Here is a 24,880-nt window from a genome sequence, read left to right on the forward strand (position 1 = left end):
TGGAATCGGTCCCACTGCACTGACTGCACCACTTATAGCCACACTCCTGGCAGAAATATGCATTCATTTGCCATACAAGGCCCAAGCACCACTAAGTGGACGAAAAAAGGGAATATCATCAGGTGTTCCATTACCAAAGAGCTTTCCAGGGCAGCCCACGTTGAAGGCGGGACCGAGCATAGGACAAAGCAGCACATCCAGGTTCAGCTTCCTCCACTCCTTGATGAACTCATTGACGTACTCCTAAACAACAGAAAGGGGATTACACACAACAGCTGAGATTAATTTCACAAACATGCCCAGGCCAGAGACTACCAAACTGAGCTCTTCACTGCCATCTGCTGTAGTGCCAGCTTGGCTCATCTTCTCAAGAAACAAAGGGGCATATTACCAAGCCTGGCGATATTAGATTATCGCCACGCGGCAATACTTATATCGCCCTATTAGCAAGCTGTCGCTAACTGATGTTAGCGACAGCTTTGAGGCGATAGCGAGCGGTTTGGGGCCCGCTTTGCATGTCAGCGTTATTTATCGCTAATGACATGCAAAGTGGGCATACCCAACCTGTTAGCGACTAAAAACAGTCGCGAACATCGCTATCGCCTATTATCAACGCAGGCGTAGAGATGGAAATATTCACGCTAAGCGCGAATATCTCCAAAAGCTAACGCCTGCTCAGACCAGTTCTTAGCCATTATATCCAATGGGTGGTGGATATTATGGCTAAGACCCTATTGGCGTTAATGCGTGAATATCGCTGTATTCTCAGCGATATTCACGCATTTCGCGGCTATCGCCGGATATTTTATCGCTGTAGAGATAAACGTTGCTAATAGCTATGTTATCTCTGTGATAATATCCGGCGATGCTTGGCGATAAAAAAAAAACTCGCTAAGCCCATTTAGCGATAAATATCGCTAGTTGTTGGTAATATGCCCCAAAGGGACAAGTCAGTAAATGAGCGGATCGCCTGCTTTGTTTCTCAGGATGGTCATCAACTATCACACAATGCATTACCAACCCTAACACTAAGGTTAAATGTGTGAATGATTAGATGATTGAGTTGCGAAGTGAGTGACTCAATAAGTGAGTAGGAAGGTACCCGTATTTCATCATTTTAAATGGCGCAGCAGACCCCATGTCGCAGTAGCTTAGTGATCACCGTACAAGAAGCACTCTGTGCTTCTCTCCAGTTTGAAAGATTTAAACCTCACAGTGATTGGAGATACACATCACATGATTACTAAAACGTTGATACATTTATTCTTAGAGTTTAGCATTGATTGTTGGCAAGGCCAATTACTGGTTAGTTATCAACAGTGCCACTGGAATTAATTAGCAGTAAAGAAGCACATTATGCAGCAAGGTTGACTGCATTTATTTCCGTAAGGGGAGGAAAGTTATGCAAAAATTATGTGCTGCATAATTGCCATATAACCTTTCTTGCACATTAATTTATTCAACCCTATCGCATAATTTGCTCCATTTAAAAACAGCTCAGCAGGTGAACACAGTGCATTTCATATTTGTATGTCTCACTTGGAAGTACCTTAGGATTTAAAATCAAGGAAATAAAAAGAGATGAACAATGGTCGTAGATCTTCTGAAGTGGGAGTCCCCTGCTGAAATACATGCAGCTTGGAGTATAACATTTTTTAATAGTGAAATAAAATATCATGATCAAGAAGCGATTTTATCCTGTTTGAACTGCATTTACATGTTTAAAGATCTCCCTTCCTGCTGCTAACAATGTTTGAACAACGTTGCTACCTCTTGAAATAGCAAAGTACAGCACTCAAAAGCTGAAAGTGGATCAGTTAACTTTTATAAAGAGTATGGTGCCCCTACACTTTGTGGGCAGAAATTTGAGTAACTTTTGATCCGCTTGAGCCAGAAGCATTTTTGTTGAAATGTGCAGATTATGCAGCATATGATGGATTATGCGGTGACAGCTGCTCAACTCTGTTTCTTGAATAGCTCTGGGTATACTGAACTATTGACGCTGTAATGCTAGGATTTTAGATACTTGAATGTTTTAGGCGGTCATGTGATGCGGTCAGGTAGCCCGTGCGTCCGTAAGTGGCGGAGGTTATGGTCCAGGTTATCAGAGTACGACACTGCACATCTCTCTTTTAGAGAAACCATTCAGAGCTTCTCTTCCCCCATTTATGCTTTTCCTCTGAGCTCCAGACTAGGTCCCAGATTCAGGGGGAGCTGGTCTGCGTCTCAGAGGTTTTGGCGTGAACAGTCACCTGGATCCATGGTACTCCTGTACAGAAACCCTTCGACAGCATCTCAGTTAGAACGAATGTTGAAGTGCTTCTTAAGTGCTTGTTTTTTTATGAGCATTGACTTTCTTTATCACTTTTAGGCAAGGCTATCACTCTAGGTCTCACATCTCCTCGGCCTCTCTGTGTGATCTTGGAATGCTCCCATCTGTTAATATTCTTTTCATTTTGTTTAATTTTTACAAGCCCTTGACAATATAGAAGACTACATCTTCCACGGGTCTTGTAATAAGGCATGCAGAGTGACAACAGAAGCTGTGATCTCTGTCTGCCCAACAGGCTCAAAAGACTTTGTATGCAAATCACAACTCTAGGAACACGTGCCTTCTCGTTCCCACTGGGGAGACAGACTGAAACCTCCCATTGATTGCAAAAGGCTTTCTGGGGTTACTTTAAAGGCCAGACCTTTCTTTTAGAGTTTAACCGAATTTAAAATAATTGCCTGTACAATAGGCTCAGAATAATTGCATAGGGGTGCATTGCCTGTATGCAACATCTTGGGGCCTTTACAAACCTGGGTGATGCCATGGGCAGGCCACAGTGCCCTTCTTGGTTTGTCACCACCATCTTGCTGGAAGGTAAATTAAAGTTTCTTTCTATGGTTGTTTGCCGAGGTTCTGCTTTCAGTGTGGAATACATAAATGGCCTAAATGCTTAATAACTGCATTCTGCTGCAACCACATAAGCAGTAAAGGTTTACTTCTAACTTCACAATCTACACTGCCAGAGTTTAGCATAATTACACCTACAGTTTAAACAAGGAAACAGAAACTGGTTTTTCCTTCTTCTGATACTTTTTTCTAAAAATAAAAAATAAATTGCAGAACGGGGATTTTATAGTAATGGTTTCACTATATATACCTTTGCAGAAAAGATAGAATTGCCCCATGGTTCCACAGGGTCTGAACAGCAGCAGTATGTATCTAATTCAAACGGATTGTTATATGTGTTTACAAAATTACTAACTGCTTTTAATGGTGCTTAAGTTTGCACTACCGATTTTACTTTATTTCTTCTTTTCTGCAATGTACATGCATTTCAGATGTTTGAGGGATGCGTGATGTTCTGAACATGTATTAAACAATAAAATACCATATGCCTTGTTCCTCGATATGGTAATGGAAATCCTTGGTGACTTGCAGGATTTTTATAATTCATGGAAGGGGGTACTTTATTTCACATATTAAATACTATGTTTCAAGCCATGCCCATGTGTTAATATATCACACCTGTTCATTCCAAAGAAAATAAATAAGCGATTAGCATATTCAGGGGAGGTCTACATACACATTACAAGTCCTAAATTGAGATAAATCCTCTGAAATTTGAAAGTGCCAATCCTATCAGGATTTGATTAGTTAACACTCAGAGTGTGTTTTGATAATGGCAAGGTGGTCTGCAGCTCAACTCGCATGCATTTGCGTCATATTATCATAGAACATGTTACTTCTAGTAGTAACTGGGTAAAAAGACCATTCGGGAACAGAGATTTAGACCTAATAATAACATAGAAAGAAATTGCTTTGTATTGAAAAAATAGACAACATCAACCTAAGAAATATTGACAAACTACTATTCGATCTACTGGATAATTTAACATGCACATAGCCTTTCAGATTAATTTTAAATTCTTTGAAAAAGAAGAGAATTTTAAATATAATAAGTGAAACAAACAACCAGTAAATGATAAAACTAAATGCTCCTATCCGGTCTAATCTGGCCTAACCGGTCCCATATCAATATTTATTTTTTGTATTTCTCAAGATCAAATACCTTCCCTTAGATACCTATCAGAGGGTGCCCTTATCTAAGAATTAGTACACTTCTTTAGTTAGCCATTATTTTGTGCAACAAAGTCGCTGTCCCCTAAATGTGATCTTGTGTAAAGGGGTCAATGCAATGCCCACTCCCCCCTGCAACGCTGCTTTACTCTATAGCAACTGTCACCAGCATTAGTAAATAAAGATGTATTCTTCAGTCGAAGAGACCTCCCACTGAGCATGTTAGCCATCAACAGACGCTACAAAGATGGAGTGTAGGTTCTCCGAGGAATACAGTATTTCAGCTGCTCCTTCTGAAATTATTTTTAAGAAACATTTTAAAGGAGGAGTACCATTTTAGGAAGTTAAGTGAAATATTTCTTGTGCTGAAAAACAACAGTTCATTTAGATATCAGCAAGTAGGACAACAAGCTGTTGTGGTAGCACATGCCACAACACCTCCAGCAGTGCAGTATTCAGACTACCATTGTAGGAAAGTCATCTTTTTCGCCCTGATTGCCCCCATTTGTTTGACTCAAACTGGTGGCTACTGACTCCAAAAGTGCCTGGGCTCTGACAACCAGGTATATGGTAATTGGTGTCATTTTAATTGGCCAAGACAGCCTTCCTGTAAGACCCTATTATATGGTAGGGCATGTAGGTTTAGAAACCCCAGTGGTCATAATGCACTTGCGTATGTGCTGCTGTGGTGTCTGGTGTCTTCTTCAAGCCAGCCGTGTCTTGCAAACTAGATTTAAAATAAAACTGTGTCCAAATTTGACCTGGGAGTTAAAAGTACTTCCCAATTCTAAACCTATCTTTTTGTTCATAAACTTCACCCCACACGTCTGACCCTAGGTGCCCCAAGAGTAGGGTGCCTTGTTATAAAAAGCAAAAAAATTATAAAATATGGTTTATGCGCCCTGGTTGGGAAAAAACAGCCAAAGTAATGCTTCCCCATTGTAGTGTTGCTAGCTCCCTAGGCTAACATGGGGAGGCTTTAGTAAACTTTAATTAAGTCTAACTTTTGATTGGAAGTAGCTAGTAACATAATACAAAGTATCAAAATGATATTTACAATACATCCAACAGCTTGCCATGGTTGGATTTATTATAATTATAGCAGGAAATATGTTTCAAAACTTACTATTCTGAAGTTACCTAAAAAAGCCCTGTAGCAGTCTCTTCCAATAGCCTGTCATCTGACAACGTGAGCCAACGTGCTCCCTGAGTAGGTGTGAAGAGGCCTGGAGCTGAAAAAATACAGCCATTTGGCGGGAGGAGATTTGTTTCCTGGATAGGAAGGGGGTTGGGGAGATAAACTGAACCTCAAAAGTAGAAGCCAGGATCCAGGCCAGCCCCCACTTCCTTGATCCCCAGCCAGATGAGATCCCTTGAATTAGATTATGAGTGGGGCTGTAAGGGGAGTGTAGGGAAAAGTTAGCAATGCATGTGGGCTGGGTTAGCCATACTTCTCCAATTAGATTTTTAAGGAACTGTGCATTCTTGTTCAAAACTATGCCACACTTCCCAGGAAGTGGTCATACCAGAAGGCGGCAACTTGAACCCCATTGGTTGAAGTGTCTCCCCTTTTCACTACCAAGAACAGAGGATAGATATGGGTGATCTGCAGGAGCCCCTCAGATTCCTGCCAGAAACATCTGAAGGACTGCTCTGCTAGGTCATTGGACTGCACAACAGAGGACTGCGTTCAGAAGGACTGCACCTGGTGCATTTTAAAGGCTTCACACAACTTTGATTGTCTTCAAGGATAAGGAGCGAACTTCCGGAGCAGCAACAGATAGAAAAGTGCTGTAAAAAGCAACCTGCAACATCCATTAAGAGGACAACTCCAGTTGACCAGCTTCACCTGGATTTTCCTTGACTAACCAGGTGCATTGTGGGAGTTGGAACCCCAGACCCCTAAGAGGCAAAACATAGATTCTGAATCCTTGGCTGGTGCTTTTAACCCTTTTTGACTTTCAAGGAACCTTTCAGAAGAAGAACTGCAGATTTGGGAACTTTTTGACAACTTTTGTGAAAAAGCTCCAGAAGAAGACCAACATCGACGACAAAAGTCAAGCTAGCGACGTCGAACCGCGACTCAGCCTGACCACCCAGATTTGCCCCGGTAAAAGCTATGGAGCTCCTCATCGTTGACCGCAAAGATCTTCAGAGCTCACCAAGGCATTGCACTGCAGCAGGCTGCCACTGTCGTCGAATCGAAATCCAGATCTGAGGACCCGATCATTCGATGTCAAGAGAAAAAGTTCCAAAAAAGTGACTATTTCAGAGTGTAAAAACTTGACCGGGACCAATCTACTCATCGTATTCGACCCACGCTCTATTGCGCTCAGCCTGAAACTTAGACTTTGTCCAATTCCAGTGCTACCAGATAGCCGCTTTTGGCACTTTACACTTTTAGATGCTAAAATGCACATTTTTTAGTTTTAACTTTAAAAAATCATATCTCTAACTCCCTCCGTTGGATTTCTGTTCTATTGTCATTTTAAAGGTAACAATATGTTCTATTTTTATTGATTACTGTTGTATTTTTATTGTGTTGCTGTCTTGAAATAACAATGAAATACCAGTATTTGTAAAGCGCACAGCTACCTCCGAAGTAGTGTCCCGGCGCTGGGGGCCCTCGGGAAGATTAAGCAAGCTACATGGTGCTGGGCTAAGCTGCTGCCGATAGCGGGGATCAAACCGTGAACTCCGTAGTCCGGAGTTAGGCACCCTGGCCACTGCGCCACATCTCTTCCATCTTGGGGATATTAAATGCTTTACACATCTGTCTCCTAAATTAAGCCTGACTGCTCATCTGCCAAGCGTTGAGCAAGGATTCATTTATTGAGACTTGATCTGATTTGCTATTATGGTGATATTACTAACTGTAGGTACCTACCTGTATCCCCTAATAAACCACCTTCCAACAACCATATTTAAATGTAGTTGGGTGTGGTTGACACGGAAGAAGCACGTTCAACAAATCTGCACAATGCCATTCTGTCTGCAATGTCATGGCAACATGACAAACCAGTAAGCATGTTTGGAGATTTATTTTATAAAAGGCAATGTCCTAACACTAGGGAGTATGCTCCCAGCTTTGTAGGGACACTGAACCCCTTTTCCAGGCCATGAATGCTGTGCTTTTCATATCAGTGCAATGACAGGAAATCATAGGTCCTGATTTCGAGTTTTGCAGGCGGGGCACTCTGTCACAAACATGACAGTGTACTCTATCAGCCAAACTGTCGGTCTGCCTGACTCGGCTAGAGACAAACAGACCATAGGTTTCTGTCAGCGGAGCCCCCGTGGCATCTGGCAGTGAAATCTTTCCTCCAAAGGCCAAATAGGCTGGGGGGTGTAATACCTTTCCTCTGTTGGTCCTTACTCTATTTAGGGTGGATGGAGTAATGTCTTTTTCTGCCCATCACCATCAGTAAAAACCTAGCAATGTGGGATAGTAAATTCAAACATTCCCCAAGAGTAAACTCCCAACGTTTAGCTTTTTTCGTTTTCTCAAAAATAAGCTACCACGTTGAAAGTTTGTTTTTGAATGACAAAACAAAAAAAAGATAACATTTGGTGGACAGCCTTCAAAACCGATGACAGACGATCAGCAAATATTTTGTAAATTGAAGGGAACCGCTGGGATGGAAATTATCTCTAAATAAGAAGGCTGGTAGTCCATCAGGAGGGAGGAGGCAGGTGATGTAACTGTTGTCTACCACCCTGATGGACAGAGTTTCATCCTTCTGTCAAACTTAAAATCAGGCCCCTATTTCTGGTGGCCCGGACGGCGAAGATATGCCGTGCGACATTTTTGGCCTGCCCCAGCCTTGACGCCGGGGCCTCGAGTTTCAACTTGGCCGGGTTGGAGTCGAACAACATCGGCTGTGGAAAGTCGGTGGATCCGGTCTTCCGAAGTGGCTTCGTTTCTCCTCCCTTTTTGGATGGTGCTCCGGTGACGGCACAACCCTGCAACTATGGTGGCCTGTTATCGAGTATTTGTTCGAGGGTCCGTCTCCCGGAGGCCCCGTTGAGCTCCCGGTGGTTCTCTGGGCTCGTTCCCTCGTGGGCGGCGACGGTGTACCTATCGTGCTGTGGAAGTGTTTCACAGTGGACTTTACATTGATCCTGCTTTTTACACCGGAGAAGTCGACTTCTGGGGTTCGGACACCCGCCCGGTCGCTCATTGAGGGGCGATGGAGCGGTCTGGAATTACACCGTCGCTACGCACTGTTATGGCCGCCATTTTGCAGCTTCACGAACGGTTCACCGCCACCATCCAGGGGATGATTGTCACTGTAGACTGTATTAGTCCTAGACCGGACTCCGACCCTCCGGTGCTACAAAACCGAGCTACTCCGCCCGCGGATACCGTCTTGATTGGCGCCGAAGACCCCGAGCGGTCTATTTATTTGGACCCTCCCAGCAACCCTAAGATGGCGGCGATCGAGGCCGAAACGACTGGAAGTGTGTTCAGCCCGGAATCGATATCACCCGAGTTGGTTGTGACTGCCCCTCTGAGAAAGTATGCCTCCTTTCGCAACTGCAACATTTGACCCTCGCCTCTTTCTGTGAGCGATCGACACCGCTTGGACGCTTTCCCGCTAGTGGGCAGTGGACTTGCTCTGACTCTTGATCACCATGTACGTTTATCCTGCTCTCCCTCTCCTTGCATTAACTTTGACATTTTCCTGTTTTTTGGCACTCTTGTTGTGATGGCGGTCCGAATGGCTGTATTCAACGTGGAGAATCATGGTGACCTGTTTGTGCGGGAAGGCCTTTTTGTTTTTGAGCGTGAGGGTTTGGGCTGAACTTGATTGGACTCGATGCAATGTTTTCCCTGGGTTTTTGGCTGGGTTGTATCTGTGGGAGCGGGGCCGGCTGTGTATCTGATTAGTCTGCTTACTGTTTTCCTAATGTATCTGGACGGGGTCTGCTATCTTTGTTGATTGGGGTCGGATGGGATGTTCTCTTTCCTCTCTGTTTGCGGCTCCCCTACAGGCTATTTCTTGATTTGCTTTGCTTTGCTATTCTGACGGTAGGGGGTGTCTGCTTTTGGCGGGGGGACGGGAGTCCGGGAGCTCTTATTGTGTTGCATCATTCTCCTCCTCCGCCTTTTCCCCATCCTTGGGGTGTAGTTTAGGGGGCGACAGGCACACTGCTAGTGGGGTTAGGTCGTAGCCATCGGCAGGGGTGTAGGGTGGGGGGTTGTGGGTTTTTTTTTTTTTTTCCTTTGTTATTTTCTATGACCTTTCTATTCCCTTTTCCCTTCTCACACAAGAGCTGTGGCATATTCTCCTGTTTTATCGTATCTGGGTGTCACATTTATATGTCGTAAATCCTGTCTTTTTGGTGGATGGATGGGGTGGGGGATGCCTGAGGTCATTGCCGTTTAACTGTTTTGCTTCAGCTTTTGCTGGTATCGATTATTCTGCCGCTCATGGCTATATGGTGTTCTGTACTTCACTCACCCATCCAATACTGTAATGTGTTTCGTTCATTGGCACCTGATATGTGTATTACTTCTCTTGTGTTTAAAATAATAAAAATATATAAAAAAAAAAAAAAAGGTGATGGCACATCTTCACCAACTGAGTATTTTGACCCTCCCTTACTTGGACGGCTGGCTTCTCCATTCCCCATCACAGTCCATTATTCAAGCTGAGATGCAACTTGTTTGCCAATATTTGGAGGACTTTAGTCTTCTCACAAATTTGATTAAATCTCATCTCAAGCCCAAAAATAAATAAATAAATAAATAAAATCAGGCCCCTAGTCTTGAAACTCTGCCCCAAAACAGAGTGGGCCTCTCAGTGACATGGAACCAAATGTCCTGTGATGTCTGGCCTATCATGAATGTGCTTCCAACAGCGTAGCTGGCTGAAGCTCTGCCAATGCGTTAAATGGTTCATTTAGGAAGTGTGGTAATTGTGAATCTGTCAACTCATGGGATTGACCTGTACAGTAATTAAAAGGTGCAGAATACCAAACCAGTATGAGTTTTAAGGCACGGATTGGGGAAAAAGGCACCAATTGTTTGAGTTTTTCCCATTCTGAAGTGTGTAAACACAATATTTGCGTTTACCCGCCACAAATCATGCATTCAGAAATCATTGGGGTGAGCAATTTGTGCTTCAGCTGTAATCCCAAGAGTTTTCACCCAAATTAGGTGTAACACCAGAAAGATTAAATCCTCCTCTTAAAAACCCATACAAATATTTTAATAACAATAATGGAGTACAAGCAAAAAGTAATGGCTGCTTGTCCCACTGTACTGATTCTGGGAAAATGTCTGCCTCTTTACACTAATCTAAGTCTGAAAAATGTATGTAATGACAAAGGTCATTTTATTCGAACTAAAATGTGGAAAAACACACAAATATTGCTGGATTACCTTTATCGCGGTCCTGTGCTTCCAGTAGCCCTTCACAGATCTGCAATCCAAGAACACAATTGCAACATTAGTAACTTTTATGCCTGTGCTGACATTTTACCCAAGATTAATTCAGAGTAGATGACCCAATGTTAAAACAATGACTACATAGAAGCTGTTCAGTTTTTGTTATATTCATGTTGCAAATAAATATGGTTTGCTTGCAGTCTCACAGATGCTGAACAAGGAGTGGAACATTCATGGTTGTGAAATGAAGCGGTCACTGGGATATTTGTTAAGTTGTTGGTCTTCTGTAGACAGTGACGTATCTAGACCTTTTGCCACCCATGGCGATCAGTGCATTTGCCGCCCCGCGACTGCCACAGGTAACAGCTGGGGTAGAGTGGGGAGGTGGCTTCGCCACCCCTAATACCCTGCTCTGCCACTGTATGTAGAGTTTGGCAGCGCAGGAGATCGGCCAAAATGTGCAGAGGTCCCTTCCACCCGATTTAAGTTGCATCAGCAGTCAATTCACTATTAATACCTGGATCTGCCCAACTCTAAATAATGCCCTATTTGTATTGGTCATTATTATTACTGTTTCCAAGTTTGGTCTGTACTAAGGTAAACACAAAGTGGGTGAAATTTATAAAAAAAGAAAATATCTGAACCTGTAGGTTTACTTTCTCGTTGAGTGCCAATTAATGCATTTTTCAAATTAAAAAACGTTTCCAAAATACTTCAGAAAATCTGTAACAGTTATTTGTTTTTGCCAATTATGTGCTTGCAAAAATAGTTAACATGCATAATTTTTTATGGGATCAACTTGTGCATGCAAACATTCTTTATATAAGTGCAGTTTTTCTCAATGGGAAAACAATTTTCCTGGTGCATACTCATTTCTGCACACCCTCAACAATTTTGGAGGTGTCTCTACCCATTCCACCCTGAAATTGTATTTTCTCTTCCCATTGACTGGAATATCTCTGACAGCTTCTGGGTGAGAAAGGGCTGTGGAGAGTATGGTGAATACCACAAAATCACGTTTCTGCGTAAGCGCAACCCTTGTGAATCAGGTTCTTTCAGCATCTAATGAACTAATGGCAATTGGACAGTCCGATTTGCTGTGGATTCCCTCCTGATTTAATAGCGGCATCACGTGGATGGACGTTCTTTAAGGTGTCACATGTGATGGTGTTGTCCCAGTTGTTTTACGTGTATGTAGTATCAGTCTGTACCACCACCGGAGGCTTAATCTGCAGATGCATCAGTTTTCTTTTAATACTGAGATCAAGATCTCTCTCTCAAGCACAAGGATTGCAATTTGTAAAAAAGCTAATCTTGGATAGTAATGTATTAAGTATATGAGATCTATGATCACCCTGGGATATGATCTAGAAGGTTCAAGCTGCCACTGGTGGACATGCGGTTCTCAGTCTGCAGATTTCGCTTCTCCATAAAGTAAAGTAAGGTAGCAGCCTTATTGCGTCATTTAGGATTTTGTAAAAAATGACTCCGTTCCATTCAACGAGGAGAGCCCTCGCTGGCAATATTATATGTTTCACTGAAACTCCTGCCCGCACTCCCGGTGCCACCAGCCATGACATCCCTTTCCACCACAAGTCGTAATATTCAAAAACATGTCAGCGTTGTGTCCACAATTCAAAAAGTCTCCATCTAGTACAGAGTATTAATGCTTAAATGGTAAGATCTATTTTCTTGTATCACACTTGTTCTCTGCTCTGACTTCCACTTAGTTTCTATATCCTAAAAAGGGTGGGCTGTCAGACCATTTGACATCTGCCAGTGTAAAACTTTGTGATGCAGAGGGAGGTCAGAGTTATATTGTACCGAATACCATGTATTGAGTGACTAATTGAGACTATAGATGCCAAGTGACTCTCCGGGTCTGATTTTGATCTTGGCTTACAGGGTACTCTGTCGCAACGGTGACTGATATCCCATCAGCCGACATATAGGTCCCATAGGATATAATGGGATTTAGATTTCCATGGACGAGATATCCATCACCATTGTGATGAAGTAACCCATCCACCAAGATCTAAATCAGGGACTATGTGAAGGCAATCACTTCCCTTGTTTGACTTCTTAGCGGTCAGGTACAGTAAGACCCCATTTATAAAATACTGAGTTTATGCTAGTTTCACTAAACCAAGACAATTTTAACGCTCGCTATTCTTAGACCATTCATGTGTAATTAAAGGAAATTATACATGAATGAGACAATGTATGTAATTATTTTTCAATAAAGCCTTACCCGACTCCACAGTGTGCATTCACATGATGAGCAATTCTTGGATACTGAAATAAAAAATTAAAGATGCTTATTGTTGCGTATGGGCAGAGTTACTAACAATTTTCACTGGGATTGCATTACAAAAGTGATGCAAACCCGCATAAATAGTGCAAGACAGGCTCGAAGAGACCCGACGCAACGGGAGAGAGTAGATGTAGCATTATTCATCTCTTTTCCTTTCACCAATGCAGCCCAGTGGTAAATCTACCACATAGAGTCTAACAAGTTAGTAGATTTCAGACATTCACAAATGGTATCCCTGTCATACAAAGAGTTCTCCATGAAGGTGAGAAAATGTAATGATAATAGGTAAATATGGGTTCAGAATGAAAGTGTGAACACACTGGGCCTCACTTACCAAAGTTGCTTGCACGTTGCAGTGTACATCTTGCTCACCACATTGTGCGTTCAGCAATCGGGCTACATGCACAATTCACAAATATAATTGTGTGAGTGGCTGTGTCCTTCTCCTGTCTTACTTGTGACCATCACTTGCATATTGAGCCTGATTCAAATATTTTTTTTAAGACTAATGGTATCTTACTCCACACTACGTTGTTTCTTACTCATGAATTTCCAAAATTAGAGTAAGCAACAGTAAGAGTGCATAATCATCTGTGGGAAAGCATGGCTTACTCCCGAAAGCGAGCCTCACTCCGAGAAATATATCAGTAAAACGGTATACAACCATTACCACGCAACTTTTACTACGACCTACCATTACCACGCATTTTTTACAATGCAGGATCCATTCCAGTTTTTAGTTTTTGGGTAAAGGGGTATTTTTAGGGTTCAGGGTCAGTTTTTAGTTTTTGGGTAAAGGGGTATTTTTAGGGTTCAGGGTCAGTTTTTAGTTTTTGGGTAAAAGGGTATTTTTAGGGTTCAGGGTCAGTTTTGAGTTTTTGGGTAAAGGGGTATTTTTAGGGTTCAGGGTCAGTTTTGGGTTTTTGGGCAAAGGGGTATTTTTAGGGTTAAGGGTCAGTTTTGGGTTTTTGGGTAAAGGGGTATTTTTAGGGTTAAGGGACAGTTTGGGGTTTTTGGGTAAAGGGGTATTTTTATGGTTTAGGGTCAGTTTTGGGTTTTTGGGTAAAGGGGTATTTTTAGGGTTTAGGGTCAGTTTTGGGTTTTTGGGAAAAGGGGTACAGGGTAAAAATTAAGTACAATTAAATTTAAATTACATTAAAATAAATTAAATAAATTAAATTAAATTAAAATAAATTAATTAAATAAAATTAATTAAATTAAAATAAATGATATTAATTTTAATTAATTTACATAAAAAAAAATATTATAAACTTACCAATACTTACGTTGTAATTGTATGCGTTGTAAAGGTATCTGCGTTGTAAATACATGCGTTGTAATGGTATTTCGTTGTAATGCATCCTGCGTTGTAAAAATTGCGTGGTAATGGTAGTCGTTGTAAAAGTATGCGTTGTAACGTCATACATCCCAGTAAAACACACCAAGGCCTGAACAAAATGCCTTGTGAATCAGGCCTGGAAGCTGACTTGTAATTCACACCTAAATCAAGAGTAAACAATATTACTCTCAGAAACAAGCCACACACAGGTTCACATATTAGCAAATGGGGGTTGTGTGTTGTTGAAGAGCAGGAGTATAAGGCAAGGGCTATGTGTCCTAGCCATCAGTGCTTATCTATGTGTCGGGTGCATGGGTGCAGGACAGGGAGCATCAACATGCTGCTTGCGGTTCATCTATATGGGTTCAGGGCACACAGGGCCCGATTCACGGAACTAACTTAAGACAAAATCCTAAACGTACTACTTTTGGTATTCACAGAAGTTAGGATTTTGTCTTAAGACAGACTTAAGACGGACTTAAGACAGACTTAAGTTAGGATTCTGTCTTAAGTCTGTCTTAAGACAAAATCCTAACTTCTGTGAATACCAAAAGTAGTAAGTTTAGGAATTTGTCGTAAGTTAGTTCTGTGAATCGGGCCCACAATTCAGAGGATGGCCAATGAATAGCCAATTCCTTAGGATTCTGTTTTTACATTTCCAACCTTGTTAAATGAGCAAATGTCTGAACATATGAAGCAAAACTCTTGCGCTAATGGGCTAAAATAAATCTGACACGATGCACAGTGTTCTGTACAATACACAAAACGTAGACCCAGAGGAAACTTCCCTATGGTTCCCCTGCTGATCCCATGAAGCCTGATCAATTTATGAGACTCTTACCTGTGCTTCTTTCTCCTCTAGGCCAAGCTATCAACATGTCTCTGTCTAGGGCTTTTTCTCTATCACTTGGAAGCAGGCCAGGTTGGTTCCTCTGTTAAAAAAGCCCACCCTCGCTACAGCTAAACCTGAAAAATTCCGTCCTATTTCTCCTCGGCCATGGTGCTCCAAGATCTATATAGCCTATATAAATTCCATCTTATCAGGCTTTCTGGAGGAGAATAATGTACTTGACTCCTCCCAGTGTGGCTTTCGTCCAGCCCTTAGCACAGAGTCTACTCTTTTAGCAGTGACCGAACACCTGAGGGCAGCACTGGATGAGGGACTGTTGGAAGCCAGAGTCCTAGTCCGACACCACTGTCAGCAAATGCGAGACACAGGACTCCTCAATCAACGTTAGGCCAAGTAAGAACACCATTTGACGTAGCCCTGCTCACCCCCTTAGTAGCTTGGCACGAGCAGCCAGGCCTATCTCCAAGGCACGTGTGTACAGTATGTGCAACCACACTCACAGCAATCCACTGGTGATACCACAAATGGACTCCATACGAGTTTGATAAAATTAGTATACACTTAATATAAAAAGATATTCAATCTGACCACACCATACAAGCCAACCTATAAAAAAGGGTAATATTCGTTGCGGCTGGCTGGTAGGTTCAAATCCCAACCACAGCTTTCAAAATGCCGCTCGTAGTCGGATTTGTGGATTCCTGCTCTGTCGTGACTGTACCTGGAGGTGACCTGCTTCGCTGGTAATAGCGTTTTGGAACTTTGGTTGCCAGCCCGAGACCGGGACTGCGAGGCCCATCAGGCAGTGCGTTATCAACACCTCGCACACCTGCCGCCTCTTCCCGGGTCTCTTCCCCTCTGCTGTTCCTGCCTGGGCCCTTTAAAACACAACTCGCGGCCCCCGCTCCACGGGAGCCGCTCGTAGTCGGATTTGTGGATTCCTGCTCTGTCGTGACTGTACCTGGAGGTGACCTGCTTCGCTGGTAATAGCATTTTGGAACTTTGGTTGCCAGCCCGAGACCGGGACTGCGAGGCCCATCAGGCAGTGCATTATCAACACCTCGCACACCTGCCGCCTCTTCCCGGGTCTCCTCCCCTCTGCTGTTTCTGCCTGGGCCCTTTAAAACACGACTCGCGGCCCCCGCTCCGCGGGAGCCGCTCGTAGTCGGATTTGTGGATTCCTGCTCTGTCGTGACTGTACCTGGAGGTGACCTGCTTCGCTGGTAATAGCGTTTTGGAACTTTGGTTGCCAGCCCGAGACCGGGACTGCGAGGCCCATCAGGCAGTGGGTTATCAACATCTCGCACACCTGCCGCCTCTTCCCGGGTCTCCTCCCCTCTGCTGTTCCTGCCTGGGCCCTTTAAAACACGACTCGCGGCCCCCGCTCCGCGGGAGCCGCTCGTAGTCGGATTTGTGGATTCCTGCTCTGTCGTGACTGTACCTGGAGGTGACCTGCTTCGCTGGTAATAGCGTTTTGAAACTTTGGTTGCCAGCCCGAGACCGGGACTGCGAGGCCCATCAGGCAGTGCGTTATCAACACCTCGAACACCTGCCACCTCTTCCCGGGACTACACCCTTCAGCCTGTTTCCATCATTTTAGGCGGTCCCATAGCGCGTTAGCGGGACGCGTGCGCGGGTCGAAGCCCGGACCAAGGGCGGACAGTCTGTGACAGTCCGTGACTGACCGTAACTGGGCTGGGCCAGGAACCCTGCCTGTTTTAGTTGAAGTATAATACTGTTCCCGACAAGTAAGAAATATCCTTGTTAACATACCCCTGTAGACTTTGTTGATTTATCCAACTGGTAAACGATTTTTCTGTTCGAGGGTGATACTTCTAGCTGGCTACTAACTAATTGCTTTAACATGTCCAAACAAAGGTCTTCATCTGTACCTAATACTTTAGATAATTACCTGGTGCAGGTGGTGAGCAAAATAAACAGCACAAGAAGTATATCGCTGGGCTTGAGCTCACCACCTGGTACTTCTACACAGGGTTCTCTACTGGATTCTACAGTGTTAGAAGTTCCGGTACAGGTCCATAGTAGCGATGTATCAGCCACCGAGATAAGCCTCAATGCTAATTTTGATTTGAATATCTCCTCCGCCGTTAATCTAGACAATGACCCGGGTGACCAGTCAAACATAATAGAAGATGATTCCCCTCCCCCTGTGTCTGTACCTGTGACTAGACCCATAAGAACACGTAGAAAGGTTCAGAGCAAGCGGGGTGGGTCACGTTCTAGTAGAAAAAGAACAGCATCTCCACCGAAAGTAATAGCCATAACAGAGGATAACAGGGAGCAAGGTGAAAATGAGAGATTTGGCGATGAATTGATCAGTAAGCTAGTGAGTATGATCGACTCCAAGATGAAATCCATAATCAAACCACTAGTAGCCAAAATTGATCTATTAACAGCTGAAGTAAATAGATTAGGGGGACTGTTAAATAAGACAGTGGTGGAGGTGGGTAATATACCAACCCCAGTCGCAAACAGGGTTGTACCGTCAACAAATATCCCTAAGGGAGGTATAGGGGGTAATGGTGAAGTAAGACCAGTTCCGCCCCATACTCAACAGACAGTTGATATAGGTGCCAGGGTAACAAACGACAAAGACTTACCACCAAATACTGCAGGGATTGGTGTTGACCAAGGCCCGGTCCAACTTATTGTGGAGGCTTCTCCCCTTGTCCTGGTTCTGGCTAATGTACCCTCCCTAAAACCAGGCCAAGTCGAATCCATTTCTTCTTTGATCAGTAAAGCATACCATTGGCTTTGTAATAATATGATGATATCTCCGAGGGGAAAACAACTGTTAGCAGGGGAAATCACCGTGGCAAAAAGGGTGGATTGGATAGGGAATAGCGCGAAAAAACTAAAAGGAGACTGTGTAGTTCTGCATTTTCTAAGCCCAGAGGTACTCCCGGAGCTTCTAAGATATATATTTCCTCCGCAACGTAGGAGTGCCGAGATTGTTCCACTAACCCTGGATTTTTTTTTACAGGAGAGGTAGCACAGTGAACCCAAGTATTTTAAAGACAAAATGGAACTCGGTAACAAATAACTGGGGTAGGGCTGCACAACCTAGGGAATGGGGAATTAGTGTTGAAAATAGATTTGCGGCATTGTCAGACCTGAATGAATGTGACTGACTTGAGAGGGCAGGTAGGGGTGTGGGCCAGGACTCGGCTGAGTTAAATAGGACCTACACTTTAGATGCTGAAGATATTGGTTTTTCTAACGTAACTCGTATGACCGAAGGAAGATTATTAGGTGACATACTCCCTTTGGTTAATAGCAAGAAGAACGAAGTCTTAAAGCTGCCGTCGAAATCCATCACAAAGTCTGTGGCTGATGTGTGCGCTGCTGCTTCTGTAATGGGTACTAATATTGAAACTGCTTCTGTGAGAGTAGCTATTACTGATGGTACTAGCAATGAAGGTATTTTGGCTGGTTTTGAACAGGATCCACTAGAAGAAAGTGTTGAGAACCCTTTAATATTGGCCTCGGATGTCATTGAGGAAAATGTGGGGGAAATTTTTTCATGGAACATTGCAGGCTTGAGTTCTAAACTGGACTCTGGAGAGTGGCTTCAATTTGTTGATTCCTTCGATCTATGTATATTCCAGGAGACCTGGCTATGTGAACCATCTTTTGCTCAAGGATATTTGAATTACTTTGTGCCAGCTTTAAAAGGCCCAAGGGGCAGACCAATGGGTGGTCTAACCATCTGGGTTAGGCAGTCTTTGAGACTATATGTTAAAGTAAAAGAAACTAGCCATACAGATATTCAACTAATAACATTGAACTCTCATACTTTGGGTACATTAGACATCTACAATGTACATGTGAGGAGAACAATTTATTTATTTATTTATTTATTTATTTTTTGGCATTTATTAAGCGCGAACAATTGCCCGCAGGCGTCTCGGCGCTGTACTGTTATACCTCCTGTAAGATCTAAACTGTTATTCAGAGGTTAAATAGCCACGTTTTGAGTTTCTTCCTGAAGGACAGTAGATTTGAACTCGTTCTTATATTTTGTGGGAGTGTGTTCCATAATCTTGGGGCGGCAGCTAAAAAACGTCTGTCTCCCCAGTTGACCCGTCTGGTTCGAGGCACTATCAGGTCATTTTGTCCTGCCGACCGTAACATTCGAGTGGGAATGTACAGAACAAGATGGTCACAGAGGAACTGAGGCGCTTGATGATGTAGTGCCTTATAGACGATACATACAATGGGAGGGAGATCAGAGGTATTGGCGGCCTTGGGCTCCCTACTTGATAAAAACTCCCAAGATAATCATATATTCATTGCAGGTGACTTTAATCGAACATTTGAACCCTTAGCCATAGACGATGATTTTCTAGGGGATGAAGAGGATCAGCAATGGGGGGTACCTAAAATTGAGCTGAAACCAGTTATGCGCTGGACTGAGGATGTCATTAGTATGAATGCCTTATGTTTCGAGAAAGGTCTAAAGGCACTAAATGGTAGGACGTCAAGTGATAAAAATGGGTCCATGACATTTGACAATGGGCGGCACAGGAATAGAATTGACTATGTCCTCTGTAGTCTACAATTATGGCCGATGTTAGGCGACATGGAGGTTGTGTGGAGGAGAGAGAGTGACCACAATCCTCTGTGTATAAAGCACAAATGGTGGTCATTAACCAATAGGACCTTCTGCTCTACAGCTCTTGTTCCACCACTAACTGTCCCTACTAACGATATGCTTAGGTTGAGATGGACAAACGTTGCAACTAATCAAGAGGCTATGGATAATATCAAAATCGGAGCTGACAAATCGATAGCAGCCATGGAATATATTAATTCTTCCAGTCTTGCGCTGAATGGCCTGGCAGTTACCCACGACACTCTTTTTTTAGTAATTAAAAACCATTTTTTGAAGCCTGTAAAAGGCAAGGGTGAGAGAGGTCCCAAGAATGCAAAATGGTATAACGGCCACTGTAGGGATGCACGAAAAGCCCTAGGTACTGCTCTAAAGGCTAGGGATATTAGGGCTATACAAAATGCCAGAAAGGAATATAAAGCCAGTATAGCAAACGCAAAGAAAGCTTGGGATGAGCATCACTGGTCCGAATTAAAAAGGGCTAGTGATAAGAAAGATACAAGACTGTTCTGGAACATTGTTAAATGGGGCGGTGAGGGGAAACCTGAACCACCTAATAACAACGTCCCGGAAGATGAGTGGGTAAAATTTTGTAGAACTCAGTATGCTATGACGACGCAGGTTACATCTATAGCAGATATAGACTATACCCACTTTAAAGAAAAAATTTTTAGTCTACAAGAAATCTTGGTGGCTTTGAGTTCGGCGAACAGCGGCCGTGCACCAGGCATGGATGGTGTACCCGCCGACGTCTTTATCAATGATAAAAAACGTTGGTGTAAGTACATTTGCCTCCTCATTAACAATATTGCCAAGGGTGCAGAGGTACCGAGTTCTTGGAAGGGAGTAGTAATCATACCAGTGTTTAAGAAAGGTGACCGATCCCTGCCCAGCAATTATAGGCCGATTAGCCTTATTGACACCGTACAAAAGATAATAGGGCGCGTGATTGTGAATAGGCTTCTTGACTGGGCAGAGGAAAACGATGCTTTGTCACCATTCCGAGGCGGGTTTCCGTAGGTCCACAAGTACTGTGGACCAGGTTTTCAGCTTCAACTTACTGCAATGGAAGACCGTGGTGCTGGGTGGAGGCAGCCTATATGCGGCTTTTGTCGACTTGCGGGCTGCCTTCTAGTTAGTGCCGCGGTCGAAGTTGTGGTTTGTCCTTAAGAACCTGGGTGTTCCTGATGATTTACTGACTCTGATAATGCGGCTTCACGAATCAACATTCCCCAGAATTCAGTGGGAGGGTCAGGGTCAGCGGACTGCGGACTTCCCGGTAGAGCGGGGAGTTCGGCAGGGGTGCTCAATGGCCACCACTCTTTTTACACTGTTTATTAACGGTGTTGTATCCCGCATGCTATCGGCAGAGTTGGACGCCCCTTCATTAGCTGGTACTAAAATACCAATCTTAATGTTCGCGGATGATACGCTCATCATATCAAACACTCCAAGTGGCCTACAGCGAGCATTGGCTATATTTGATCTATTTTGCGGAGAGCGTGGTCTGGAGGTCAATGTGACCAAGACAAAACTAATGATTTTTAATCCGCATCCCAGTTTTAAATCCAAAATTACCATGAATGGTCGGCCGCTAGAAGTGGTGAATATCTTCACTTACCTAGGTATCCATATCTCAAACACGAATGGTTGGAGTAATCACATAGATATAGCTACATTAAGACACAGGCAACTATCAGGTGCTATTAGTTCCGAGCATAGAAAGTCCCTGACGAAACCTATAAAGCCTGCTTTGCGGGTATATGAGGCAAAGGCTCTAGGCTCTGCACTATATGGGGTTTCGAGAAGGTGGCTGCCTTACAAATCTCGGAAAACAAGTTTTTTCGGTCTATAACTGGTGTCCCGAAAAGTACTCCCTTGATGCCCCTTAGGTATGACTTGGGTAGAAAAACGGTTACAGACTTGGTCAGGCTCCGACCAATTCTGTACTGGAGAAGGCTCTGGACTACGCCTGAGCTTTCCCATTACGCTAAGGGGTTTTTGGATATCATCAAGGTAGATACATTTCATAAAAACAGATGGTTTAATTCCCTGAAAGCAATTTTGAATGACATGGGAATGAGTTCCCTATGGTCAGATCCAGCCGGAACAACTTTCCCTACCAAAAGTACTTTAAAGGAAATTCATTGGGAAAAGGTAGCCTCCAGGGGCTGGAGCAGTACTAGCTTAGGATCTATGACTAAGGGATTTCTAGAGGCTAAGTTGTACCCCTCTCTGGAACCCTACTGGGATAGTATAACTAGGCCTAGTGATCGAAAACTTTTATTCCAATTGAGAGCGGGTTCACTACCTTTTAGATCCTTGACTGCTAAATGGGAAGGTGGCCTGAATGTTAGTTGCCCTGTTTGTGGTTCCTCTAATGAAACTAAGGGCCATTTTTTATTTTCTTGCACAGCCTATTTGAACCCAAGACGTGTATGGCTAAAACCGATGTGCAAGAATTTAGGGACTACTAGTAGTATAGTTGCCCTGCGTATTATATGTACCAGTAGCGAGCTATGGATATTAATAGCAACTGCCAAATACCTTGGATAGGCATGGTCGATCAGACAGAGACTGCTAGTCATTTGACTATTCTCTGTCTGGGTAATCAGCATGGTTAAATAGACGGAGACTGCTAGTCATGCGACTATTCTCTGTCTAGGTAAATTGCCCGTATAACGTACCTAAGTTGTATTTTCAGAAACCTTTTAGCATTGGAGTTTTTTAAATTATTTTAAACATTTTCTGGATAAACTATTGACATATGATATTTTTAAATTTCAACTTGCACATTGAGTCATAAAATTGTAAATAATATGCTTTACTTTTTTACTGTTATTGATTGATAATCCAACTGTATTTTTAAATTGTTCCTGCTTTTATGAGTGAAATCTCGAATAAAGCATACTTTGACTTGACTTGACTTGGCTATGGTGGTTGCAATGCTAGAATCACACACGTTGCAAAGGCCAAACAATAGTGTGCTGCGTAATGATACAATCCTATGCTGGGCAAGGGAGAAATAATACAATACGTAACGATACACCCCGGTACCTTGCAATGGGAGAAATTATGCAATGCGTACCGTTACAATTATGTACTGCGCAATGAAGGAATAATGCAATGTGCCATACCCCAATCATGTACTTTGAAATGAAGAAATAATGCAATGCACACCGCTACAATCATGTACTTTTTAATTAAGGAATAATGCAATGTGTAGCTACAATCATATACTGTGCAATGAAGTAATAATGCAATGCGGGCCGCTACAATCCTGTACTTTGCAATGGAGAAATAATGCAATGGGTAGTGCTAGAATTGTGTACCTCGTTATGCAGAAATAATGTCAGGCGTCATAAGACAGTCCGGCAGTTCATTAGAAGCAGTATTGGCAATGTGTATTACGACAGTCAGCCACTTCGATAACAGTTGCCCCCCACACGTATCAACAATGACAAAGTACAGCTTCTCACTCTGGTCTGAGTACTGCCACTCATTTGTTCAGTACGGGCCCCAATCTGAGCCGAAGCAAAGGCTCATGTCGCCAGAAGGACGGGGAGGCCGAGAGAATGTCCCTCCGAGCCCGCACCCCACCCAGGCAGTGATCACATTAACTGGGGGCACAAACTCACACTTCTCCTCCTTCAGTGAACTGGACCTTCCATGCAGAACGTTCTCAATGGGCCTCATTGGCTCGGCCTAGCAGCTCAGCTCCTGCGGGGCTGCCGGTCCGGGCTGCGACTGTTAGGAATGTCTCAGGTGGCCGCAGGGCACACGTACCCCACACCTTTGAGATTACCTTATTCCGGGTGCACATTCACCACATCACTCTCTGGGTCTCCTCTGGCATGAAGCCACGCACACAACGCTGATGGGACTTTACGTCGACTCCAAATGCACGTTTACCAGGCACTCCTTCTTGTGGTCTCAGTTGGCACCAAGACATGCACACCGCGCTGCAGAGACTCACTTTCTTCTGGTGCACACGATGATTAGCCAATCACCTCCATAGTCCTGGGTTGCACCAAAGCATGCCCACTGCTTTACTGAGACTTACTTCAATTCCGTTGCCCCGATATCCAGGCGCCATTCACCATCGCCTTCGGCCGCACTCTGACACGCTGACCGTGTTCGAGCCTCACTTCTCCGGTGCACTCGATGACAGGCGCTTTTCACCAGCGCTTGCGGTGCACCCTGACATGTACCCTGCACATCCGAGACCCACTCCATTTCTGATGCACATGCTGACCAGGCGCCCCTGCCATGCACCACGACACGCACCCAGAGCGTCCGAGACTCACTTCACCTTCGATGCACACATAGACCAGACGCTCTTCACCAATGCCTCCTGTGCACCACGACACGCACCCAACACATCAGTCTCACTTCTGCTCCGTGTGTCCAAGATCACAGGGCACACCTTCCGAGGGTCTCAAGCTGCCACAGCACGCGCCCACCACGTTGCTTGAAACTTCTCCAGAAACTTTATGTTCTTGTGTTTCCAAACAGGGAGCCAGCTCAACTCGGGCCCTTGGGGTAGCAAGACACAGCACTAAGCGCAGTCTTCTTCAAGCAGGGGGACCCATCGCACAAAGCACAGTCCCAACAGCCTTTTCCTTGGTTAAAACAGCCAACTGCAGATCAGCCCCAGATCACTAAGCAAGGGTCGGTCCTTCCCAGCAGATTTCAGTTGTTTCTTCCTTAGCAGAGGTTCCTCTTGACCACAAAAAGGGTCCAAGCCTTTGCAGTCTCAGTCCATTTCTATTCCCATGTTCAGGCGTTGCAGGTCTCATAGTTATAACCCTAAATGTCTTTGAAGTTCGTTGTGCTCAGGGGTCCCTGACCCCTGCCTAAATCAGTTCTGGGTGTCTCCCTCCCAGTGTCACCTTTCTCCCTTTGATACTTGGATCCTTAATCACTCAGCAGGAGATGGGTCAATTGTTTTATAGCCGCAATCCAGGCCTCTGCACCTCCCAGGGCTTCTCCTCTGCCTATTCTCCTCATGCAGGTCATCCTGGTGCCATCTCAACCCCTCCCTGGGTCAAGACCTCCACCAACTCGTCTCACCTCTCAGATCCAGTCAATCCACATTCAGCAGAGACACACAGATATGCTTAAAGCACAAAACTCAGCCACTTTCTAAAAGAGTGGTTTCTGGGCACACAGTGACAAAACCACTTTCATAGAAAGATGTGTTGTGACACTGAGTTGATACATACTAAACTTCACCTCTCCATTTTAAACCTATGGGAAACTAGGCTAACAAATACAATAC

At 43.9% G+C, this 24,880-nt stretch overlaps 1 protein-coding gene across 3 annotated transcripts in view; it reads right to left on the bottom strand.

Moving 5' to 3' along the window:
* LOC144800563 (vitamin D3 hydroxylase-associated protein-like) overlaps window positions 1-24,880 on the bottom strand; it is a 345,205-nt gene that overhangs the window by 14,950 nt on the left and 305,375 nt on the right. For all 3 annotated transcript variants that reach the window (XM_078671690.1, XM_078671691.1, XM_078671689.1), the window contains exons 11-13: window positions 12,715-12,758; window positions 10,458-10,497; window positions 135-243 (exon numbers count right to left, since the gene is read on the bottom strand). In XM_078671690.1, coding sequence (XP_078527816.1) covers window positions 135-243; window positions 10,458-10,497; window positions 12,715-12,758 — 193 coding nt within the window. The remainder of the gene's footprint in view (window positions 1-134; window positions 244-10,457; window positions 10,498-12,714; window positions 12,759-24,880) is intronic.

The sequence above is a fragment of the Lissotriton helveticus genome, chromosome 1_2 (genome assembly GCF_964261635.1).
Source record: "Lissotriton helveticus chromosome 1_2, aLisHel1.1, whole genome shotgun sequence".
Taxonomy (NCBI): Eukaryota; Metazoa; Chordata; class Amphibia; order Caudata; family Salamandridae; genus Lissotriton; species Lissotriton helveticus.